Genomic DNA, 10,993 nt, shown 5'->3' on the forward strand with positions numbered 1-10,993 from the left:
ATAAGGCTGACTATAATATATATGAAGATATATCTTTACATGCATACAGTTTTTTAACTTGCAACAAAAGAATAACACTATTGATCATTTTCTCTAGCATTGTGTTTTTTTGTCAGAAAAGCGTCTATATGTACACATGGTTGAAAGGGATGCACTCTGGCAATGGGGATTTAGGGGATGCCATTAAGGTTTGACCTCAAATCGATTGAATTTTTTTTGCTGTCTCTGTTTCCCAGGGTGAGCCAGAACAATAAGTTGAACCTGATGACCAGTGAGAACCTTTCGATTTGTTTCTGGCCCACGCTCATGAGACCAGACTTTACCACCATGGACGCTTTGACTGCTACCCGGACCTACCAGACAATCATCGAGAGCTTCATCCACCAGTGCATGTACTTCTTCTACAATCAGCCCCTTGCCGACGGCCTCCCAGGTTCCCCCACCTCCACGCTCTCCGGGGGAGGAACTTCAGCCTACTCTTGCATGGCTGGAGGCTATTCATCTCCACCGACTCCGTCCCCAGCTCCCTACGTCCTCCCCGCCACCCCTCCTGTCATTCCCCACTACGGTCCTCCTATCCACCATCACCACCATCAGCATCAGTCCCCATCCCATTCCCCACCTGCTACTCCTCAGTCCCCGATCCCAGCGCTGCTGCCACCTTCCCTGCACCCCCATCACACCCCAACGGAACAACACACGCTGTGAACAAGGGATCAAGGGAACTAGGGAAGGAATAAAAACAAACAAATGGAGGGATTATGAAAATCAAAGTGATTTGCAAGAACAGGATAAGACATTTTCAAGTTTGGGAAGGAATTGAGGAAGAATTAAGAGAAACAGAAGATAGGAAGTGAAGCTGGGAGAGATTGACTGAGATGCAGTATGTACAGGGATAAACCTTTATGTTTGGGAGAAGACAGGGCCATTTGAGCTTCTGTTGCTTTTAGGTAAAATAGACACACACTCAGACCAGAAAGGGGAATGATGAAGAGCCTCTGCACTGGCAGTATGATCTTTCTCCCACCCTGCCACTTTACCCCTTTGTCTCAGTCTCACTTGATTTAGACCTCTCCTCCTTGCCTTATAGTGACAAACACTAATGAGTAGTAAAATGTTGCCAGTAGTTGTTAAAGGGACTCAGGGAGGGATTAAGAAGTAAACTATGATGGGGGATGTGAACTCTGTTAATTTGGGATTGCTACAGCTTATACAACCGCACATGCACGCAACAGGGCACAAACACGCAATGGCCAGTGTGGCCTCTGGCCGGCATTCTCCTCATTCCCTCAGCTTCAAACTGTGCTGGGAAATTAGGTGACCAGCGTGCGTGTTTTACAAACCAGCCCACCTGCTGCATCTACCTGGAGGCTGTGGCTGTGACAAAGTGGGGCAGAGGGGGCACGTTTGTGGACACATGTTTGTTTATTTCACCACTGTACAGAGGACTTGCGCAAGAAACACGTGTTACTACTCTACTCACCCAACAGGATGTTCTGTCCCAGGCGACTCACAAATTCCTATCTGTCAACTGCTTGCACACCCACACACACACACAAAATCAGTTTTAGTTGTGGCAGTTTGCCAAGCACAGATAAGAAAAAAAAAAAAAAAATCTCAACTGACTGGATCTGCTGGACGGCAAATTGGAACAAAGGATTATGGGTGCTGTGACACCCCTTGGCATTCTGGGAAGGCTCCTCCCAGTCTCCTGAACTGCAGCCTCATGCTCTGTCCATATACACACATGAAACTCAGCTTCCTTAGTGAATTTTTAAACAAGTCTAAATCCCAATTCTACATTCACGTTCCCACTGTGTTTTTATTCAGTCGTTCATTTTGAGAATATTTTGGGCCTTTCTGTCAACAAGCGTGGAAGTGTGATGCTGGCTGTCTGTGTGCACCTGTATCCATGCCTTCTTGTTTAACCTGAATTTACCCTACGTTTCACAGATGGTGGGGATAATTCCAGTGTTGGACCTTTACATGTCGTGTTGCTTCTTTCACGCTGTGGTGGTTTTATAAGTGAGTTGGTGCTGCAGTTTTCATAGTAAGGACCTTGTTCAAAAAGCACTTTTCTGAGCACTTTGAAGGCACATTTTAAATTAGAGCTGCCACAAAGTGACAGCCACTTTACTGTCAGTCCACCCTGCTTTCTCTCTCTGGGAGCACACCACTGACATCTAGAGGAAGAATTGGGTAACACCTCCACTACTGCATGGGCGTAGCACCACTCCCCTACTGTGGTTTTTGCAGTGTCAGATTTTGTAGGTGCAATTGTCAAGATTAATCTTCACTGTAGATCAGGTGGAATTAAGTTAAGTGTACTAGTATAGATAAAAGAACAAGAGCAGTTTTAACTCGAGTACAAATCAATTGAGATTAAATGGTTTGTGTAGCCGCAAAGCACGTGGCCACATTGCAGTTGGTTGAATTAAGTTACCTCTCTCTCTTTTGTTGTTAGCTTCCACTTCCCTGTGGGCACCAAATCAGCTCTCAGACCTTATAAGAGTTTATTCCACTTCCCAGACACTATATTTCAGAAGAAAAACTTAAGAGACTGAGGTACAGTGTAGAATTAGAGGCCAGAAATAAGAGATGAAGGCAAGGCTTCAGCCTTAACAAGAGGGAGGCATTTTATCCTTGGAAATGATTGGTAACAATTTCCTGCAGGCGTCAACAGTGGACACAGTGTTGGGTTTTCGGAATGAAGCGTCAAACCTGATTTTGGTGGATTTGCAGGAGTGTAACCACTACAGCAGACTCCCCCCACTGTCACTGTCATGCCACCGGATCCCCAAGTCATTCCCTGTCCAAAAGAGACAGTTGGGTCTGGGAGGGACAGCAGAGAGAACAGACAGTCCATTCATCCTTCTGCATGACTGGAGTGGAGCTTCACAAAATTCCTCGGCTCAGACTGCTGTTACCATAGAAACCGCCAAGATGCGGATGGAGGAGAATTGCTGTGCCCCGACTGAAGCAAGTTTGTGTGTTCTCGCACATGCCTCTTGCTTTTGTGAGCTGGACAGAAAGTGTGTTCATGTAAATTTGTGGCTGTCAATGTTAAGCAGGTGTGCTCCAGACTGAATTACATCTCTGTGTGCGTCTCCAGACTCGCTGCTTAGTTGTCAAAAGAAAAAGAAACTTTCAGCCAACCACTGAACACTGAAGGAGGTTTAATCAGTCCACGCGTTCCGTTTACCTTGTGTGTCAGAGTATGTATGTGTATGTGTGTGTGTGTGTGACTGAGGAATTAAACCTGTGTGTTTAGGAGGGTCTGTGCTAACCTGCTAGCAGCCTGTACTTGGCGGACGGCCAGACACCAGCGTGATCCAAACAAACGTAGAGCGAAGGAATGCAGCTCTCCTCGCGGTCATTACCCCACTGTGTGACCCTGTTAGCTCGTTCAGATCACACATACACTGATCCTCAGAGGAAGTGCGGGAGAGATGTGGGAGAGTGAGAGGGAGGGAAGACGGACAGCAAACGGGTGAACAGGATCGTTATTTGGGAGACGGAGGGAGGAAGGAGGGGTGACCACTGGTACTTGTGTGTGAACGCCAGCCAGTGGCGTTCCCTGTGTATATCAATGTGTTAATACTGAAGTGACTGTGAGGCAGCCAAAGACTGTGGAAAAAAAGGGTTGAGGGAGAGATGGGAGGCAAAGTGACAATTTAGAAGAACATTTGAATTTAAAAATGTGACTTTTGATTCAGCGATTAAAATATGGCTGCATTGCTTTTTCTTTTTTTTTTTCGCAACGATGATGACAGATGTCTGTTAAGTTAAATTGAGAAACAAGCAAAACTATATTCAAATGGTTGTTTATTGGTATGTTAGGGGGTCTAACACTTTGCCCTTTAGTCAGTGGTGATAGAAAAATGTTTCTTTTTATGTTTTAAGAATTAAAGAAAGTACAAAGCATTTTTTTTTTTAACAATTTCTTTGTGAACAATTGAGAGACCAGCCCAGTATAATGCATGATTTCTTCCTAACCGAGGAAGAGGGCTACAACACTCTCACTATTTAAGAGATGATAAAAAAAAAAACTAAGAAATGATGGGGGGGTGAAAATGCAAGAAAAAAAATTAATAAAAAGAATAAATGAAGAACTGTAAAGTGAAAAGATAACCTCAAACAAAAAATGTCATTATTTGCTGAGTATGGTAATTTGTCTCAATGGGAATGGTGTATACAGCAAGGCCTTATGTGATCTGTATCATAGTTAATAAATCAAATCTTGTAAAACTTGTGGTTATTGTCCTCTTTGTAACAGTTGACATGTGAAACATCCTGATAAAGCAGAGTTTTAAGTTATGGAAATAATTAATCTACACAAAATGTTTAGGAATTGATTGATTTGTTTTTTAATTTTTTTTAGTAGAATTTGAGTTAATTTACAATTCGTTTCATTGCTGGCAAACTGTGTTTCATCTCCACAGCAGCAACGAAGAGCTTAAAATTGCTGTTTGTCGGCAGTATTTAAGAACCAGAATGACGTTACCCATGCAGCAGCATAAGTATCCAGAACAACATTTAAAAAAGCAGGTTCCTCAAAAGTGTCACCAAGCATTTTGGCTTAGATATAAAAATGATTAAGATTTGTGGTTCTATTAATTCTTCTTGTTGGGACCAGTTGAATTATATATTTTTTTAATCGAATAATTCACTTTAATGTAAGAAAAGACTAAACAAGATTCTGATCATATAAAATGTCCAATCATATATGTTTATTCCTAATTTTTATCCTGTTTAAGCAATATCTTAGGTGATTCAGTTTGATATTTTAATCTATATTTAGTTCATATATAAACACCAGTCCACTCCAAAGTAACCTTACAGTGACAAGCATCATTCAAACACCCTAAGAAACCCTTGCATGAGCATTAAGTACTAAATCTGTAGAAAAAAATGGAGTAAAAGTAGAAGTGAGTGTGAGTTAGGGCTATAGAGGTGTTTTAGGAAGTAATGAGGATTAAAGAAATTCTTGAAGGTTAAGCAGGACACACCTGGTCTGCTTGCAGCTGGTAGTTACTCAAACCATCATTGAACCACAGATGTGAACCAACTGGGCTGAGACTGCTTTCTTTTACAGGGACAGTAGTGCTCGCTGATGGTCCTCAGAGGAACACAAGAAAAAAATGTAGCGATTCCAGGAATCTTTTCAGAATCTTTTTACCTGACGGTTTCTGTTACATGGTTGTCAATGTGGGAGCCATCGGCTCCATGTTCCTCTTCTGTTGTATCTAAAATATACTGTCTGAAATGAGCAAGACATTTTCCTTACACTGTAGTCCAAAAAAGTTTTATGACACAAACAATCATATGTGTACTGCAGTTTGTTGTTCTGCTGCACGCTGCTGAGGGACACTAAAGACAAGGTCACAGCAGCCTCTCGGGTGCTGGGAGAGACAACCGAGAGGGGCTCAGTCTGTGCCATTTCAGGGTGATGTAAGGAGTCTGGTTCCTAAGAGGGCGGTGTGAAGGCCTCACTGCCATTTCATGGTGCCCTCATCTGACCTTTTTATAGAGTCAAACCAAAGGAAATCCATGTCCATGACCTTTGTGGCGCATCTCTCCATTCTGGCACAGAAAGAAAAAAAAAGAGCAGCTGATTGGGGATGAAAAGGGCAGGCCTGTGTGCACACAGGAACACGACCCTTGAACTCTAACCTTTAAGAAGCATCATGAGGGAGAGAGCAGCCTGGGGTTTGATTGGAAAGCAGATATAGGAATCGTCAACACTGTTTGACAGGCCAACGTGGGAATGCAAGTGCTCATTGTTGTCAAGAATGCCAGGATTAGTCCAGTATTAGTGGCATTTGCATAATTTAGCAGTATGACACTAAGCCTAATATAGCCAATAGAGCTTCACGGTCCTCATAAAGCTGTTAAACTAAAACAACAGCGATCTAACACCCCTTTTTTTTTTTTTTTTTTTTTTTTATGAAAACCTTTACCTTCTGTAAATTCCATGCCTTTCCTTGTGTATACGCGGACACACCACTAGGAGGCTGACTTGTCTCACACTACCCACGCAGCCCTGCTGTACCTTTGAACAGGAGGCCAACACAGAGCATGGACCTAATTGATTGGGTCAATGCTTGGTTGTCAGGGGTGAAACGACGCTTTAATCCTGCGCTCACAGTGAGATGAATGCGAGAGGCGAGCACCTTAAGACTTTTCTCACTGATGTTGAGCTCCTCTTCCACTCTCACAGTTTGAAGTTGGAGAGGGAAATAGGTTTGACTAAACTCCAGAGATAATGTGGGTTGGGTGGTGGGGTGGGGGCTCAGCCGAGTAAGCCGCAGAATAAAGACAAAGAAGTAAATTTCAAGTCACTGTTACGCTGTATTAGAGGATTGATGCTCCTTTAGAGCAGGCGTGCCATTAAAGTTCTGAGGGAGACAGAAAAGAGAAGGAGGAGGAAGTGGAAGGAGACGTATATGAAGAAAAGAGGACTGGTCTGATGATGAGTCGAGGCACGTATCTCCGCTCAACCGTGTCTTTCTGGGCTTGGAGCGCGCAGCTGCGGCGGCGGGTATTGAATTCAGATGCGACCTGTCTCTCCGCTCCGGCCGCTACAGGTGGAAATGCTCTTATCAATAACAACTGTCCGAGCCTGACTCCGGGCCGATCCGTCTCATTGATGATTTTAGGCGCTCCTGCCCTCCCTCTCCTCCCTGAGGAGCCCAATTGATTAATGTCTGGGTCACAGTGGTATTTCCATATTGATACCTGGATTGATGACGGCGCTTCAGCACAAGTCATATTGACCAGCTGGAAAGTGATATGTTTCAAACTATTTGGCGGATGTATTTCAGCAAAATGAGGGTTAGATGTCGGCGTTACCATCAGGACGTCCATGTTCGCAGATATAGCCTACTGCACTCTCCTGAAAAATAAAGCTATACTTCAAGAATAACAGCAACCTGTTGTAGGCTATTTTTTTTACTGCCATATGTTCCAGATAGCCTTTTTACTTAATTACTGCCGAAAATAGAAAAACAGTGTGACTAAACAAATGTAAAATAGTCAAGTTATTGCACTTTGTGGCCTCCTTATCTTTCCTGGTTGTAGATACAGGTTTATAGATCCGTTATACAATAGCCAGAATGCTCTGAATAATTTGATTTGGTTTCTATGTAAAGGATTTTGAATGTTAAAAATAAATAAAATAAATAAACTAAAACAAATGGGTATGATCAGAATTTTCTGAACAATAATAGCAAGAAAAAAAGGCACAAGACCCAGGGCACAGAGACACAAAGAGTAGAGAAACACACTTATTGTCATTCTTCTGATTAATCTCAATGAATTCCTCAAACAAGATTGAAAATGAATAAACAATAGTCTTCAAGGTTAACGTGACCTTGATTACCCAGTAAATGATGGTTTTATAGCATAAAAGGAGCTATAGTTTGCTTCTGACTAACGACGAGGACAAAAAGACCCTCTGAGGGGATAAGAAAAGCCACTATCAAAAATCAAAACAATTCTTAAGATTACAAAGCAATCACCAAAGGTCATACAAGTTCATTATGTAATCAGGAACTTTCACAGTCAAACAACTGTGAATATGCTCCCAGGATATGGTGCTAAGAAGAAACCCAGTGTTTGAAAACTTTGTTTTAGGGTTTTTTGTTTGCCTGTCATTAGGGCAATGACCTACAGCACACATCCAATAGCAAGAAAAAGTGGATAAAAGGAAAAAGATGGACTGTTTTTAACTGTCTTGCAATGAGTCCTGACCTCAATGCCACAAAAATCTTTGCTGAGAGCTGAAATCCGCCCTTGCAAAAAGGAGCACTGCAAACTTAAAATACATTGATAGCATAGCAGTGGAGGAGTGGCTGAAACTACAACCAGGCAACAGCAAGAAGCTTCTGAATGGCTGCAAGAAATGTTTAGAGGATATCATTCTTCTATCATTTTTCAAACAGATCCCGGCTTTCCATAATGTATCTGAAAATGCTTTTATGTACCTACTCCTTCGCAATTTCACATGAATTATTATTAATTTAGTTTTAAACAGCTTGGTTCAACCTGCCAATCAACAACGTTTCCCAGCAACCAAATAAAACAAACACTGCAATCAATAGTTTGATAGATTCATTTCTAAAGCAAGATGAGACAGCTAACAGAGCCTCAGAACCAAGTAATCTGTTCCCATCTTGGAGGTTGATCTTTAACAGAGAGATGAAAATGACATAATTCAGAGGGAGCTAGAAAACACAGAAAGACACAAACTAATACAACGTTGCTTAGCTTGAACATAAAGGACATTCCAAAAATGATATCATTAAATTTCCAGCTGATTTCATTTTGAGCCTCCACCACCAGGGCCCTTGTGTGTGCCTCGATCAGGTAAAAACCCTCATCAAGTGGTGTGACATTAAACATCTCATTCTAAATGTCGACCATGAAATAATATGAGCCCGTGCAGGGCCTGCGTGAGCAAGCACTGAAGACTCTCATCGCCCTTTTTTCCTCTGGACACAAACCTCCTCCATTAGAAGGAAAGACGCAGGGTGTTTCGTGCTGCATGCTGCCTGAACCAAAATTTATATGCAGGATAATAAGATGTGTTTAACTGTGCTTACTTTTGCTAATGGAGAATTAATAAGTGCTCTTAATCGGCATGAACCCTAATGGGGTTTTGTGTTTTCATTGTTCGCATGTCGTCAGTGGTGATTTTGATAATAAAGCTGTGCGATCTAATACTTCTGTGATATTTCCACAGAATTCCTTTAAAAGAGGCTAGGTTTTTCTTCGCTGGGTGAAGTGCACACACTGCATAATGCAGAACAACTCCGCAGAGAGCTCAGAGTTGTGAACCCAATTTTGCAGACACCCTAAATGAAAGGATGGGGAGACAACAATGTGTTTCTGTGGACTTGTTCTGCTTGTTGTGGAGATTACTTTGGAGGCAGGGGGCATTGTGTTGAGATGATAGTCAGAGAGGAAAAATGTAGCGCAGTGCAGAGCTGGTGCTGCTTTACAGGTGAGGGATCAATGGTTAAAATGGGCACTCGGCCTTCAGGTCCTTGTGACCTGAAGAATCAAGGTCCTGAATGTATATCCTCTGATTACATCTCCTGTTGTGGAAAAAAAAAATGCAAATAATAAATGTATGAGCAACGTGCTTGTTTTTTTGCTTGATTAATTATGCCGTTTAATTCCAGAACCACCACGCCGCTCCACCGTATAATTTCCCAGTGGTCTTGGCTGTTTCTTCTCTCATATGCGCTCTCTCTTTTTTTTTTTTTTTTTCCTCATTGCAAAATGAATCATGGATCCAACCGTCTGTACCCGGGGGAAAGCGGCGAGCTGGCGAACGGGCTGACCAATCATGAGCATCAGAGGCAGACACAGACGGAGGCAGCCTTTTGTTGTGCGCTGCACTCATCAAGTTAGAGGACAACTAGCGATTTGGCCTGAAGAAAATTAAAAGATTGAGTGTAAGGAAAGAAAATAACCAACTCCATCCGTGTTTGTCGAATCGTTTTTTTTTTTTTTTTCTTGTTCTTATGTTGAATCTGGTCCTCCCTCCTCTGTGATCTCCAGCTTTCCCAATCAGGCTGGCCAGTGTGTGTTTATCTGAGTGGGTGGCAGAGTTTTAGTGCCATTCATTATGTCGACTGGGACCCTGACTGCTCTTCTATTCCCAGCCTGGCCAACCCTCTCTCAGCCTCTTGACAGTTCCAGGTTAGCCCTCTTTCCCAGCTCCCCTGGCACTTCTCTTCTCTTCCCTCCAGTTTTCCCCTCCAACTCTCATAGGGGCCCCACTGAGAATACTGCTCAGATCCAGGCCTCTGAGCCCCAAAGCCGGTCCTAATCCTCTTCATCGATCGTCCTGAGAATTTCCTCCCCAGCACAGCAGGCCCGGCTCCCCAACACTCACACTCCTCAACTCTGAACAGCCAGCACTTTTCAGTTTGAGAGACAGAGAAAATGGGACCAGACACATTGCCTGTGTCTCCTCAACGCATGGGTCTTGATGTGTTGGTGATGTGTGTTATTAGGGAGTTATGGCAGGCTGTATGTTGCTCCTGAGAGCACTGGTGCTACCTCTCCAAAATCAGTCAGATTATGCTGTGATCGGCTCCATAAACTCTATATTTCCAAAGTAACTTATAAGACTGTCTTTTCCTAATGCAAGATGAAGTCAGAATAAATCTTTGTTACTGTTTTTCTACTACAGTTATTTCCGATTAGGCATACACTATGAGGTACTTCAGCACTTTTAAATTGGCAGTTGGAGACATTGCAAAGTAGTTTAACTGATTAAAATAAATAGGAATCAACAAGGGAGTGCTGAAGTTGATACTTTTAGAATAGGTGGTTGAAAGCTTAAGGATATATATATATATATATATATATATATATATATATATATATATATATATATTTTAGCAAAGAGTCATGGGTAAATGGTTACAAGTAGAACCTGCACTCTATTTTCACAGCTTTTATGGTCCAAAAGAGTTATAGGAACAAAAGTTTTTGGAATAAGTTCAATATCAGGAGACATGGCTATGACTGGCAACAAAAATGGCCACAGTGTAATCTAAGCGACAATTGTCCTCATCACGGTAAAAGTGCTTTTGTTGATACACAGCCCCCTTTTTGTGTGTACTGATGGCAGGCCAAGAAAATAACTTGAGTTACAATTACCTCCACACAGTCTTGAACAGCATTTTACTTCAGGGAAAGGCTCTTTGGTGTATCATTTCTTCTCCTACTTGATGGCAGTAGTCATAACAGGCAAAATGCTCACTGCGAACCAGCCCTGCCTCGTGGTAAATTGTGAAATTGTCAGTGTGTCTGTGAAGATGGATTGAATGAATTGTGGCTGAATTGGATGAATTGTACGTTTTTATGAAATCCAGGATGACTCGCGGAGTAACACGTTTCTTAACTACATTTTGTGCTGTTTTCAGATTTGGCTGGATTTGTCACCTGGTGAGCTAGAAAAAGGAGATTTTTAACA

At 42.3% G+C, this 10,993-nt stretch overlaps 1 protein-coding gene across 1 annotated transcript in view; it reads left to right on the forward strand.

Annotated features, from left to right (window-relative positions):
• Positions 1-4,248, forward strand: part of arhgap35a (Rho GTPase activating protein 35a) — a 60,769-nt gene extending 56,521 nt beyond the window's left edge. Inside the window, exon 7 of the mRNA XM_075473419.1 lies at positions 237-4,248. Coding sequence (XP_075329534.1) covers positions 237-708 — 472 coding nt within the window. The 3' untranslated portion in view covers positions 709-4,248. The remainder of the gene's footprint in view (positions 1-236) is intronic.
• Positions 4,249-10,993: the final 6,745 nt, after the last annotated feature.

This window comes from Odontesthes bonariensis, chromosome 9 (genome assembly GCF_027942865.1).
Source record: "Odontesthes bonariensis isolate fOdoBon6 chromosome 9, fOdoBon6.hap1, whole genome shotgun sequence".
In the NCBI taxonomy this organism is placed as follows: domain Eukaryota; kingdom Metazoa; phylum Chordata; class Actinopteri; order Atheriniformes; family Atherinopsidae; genus Odontesthes; species Odontesthes bonariensis.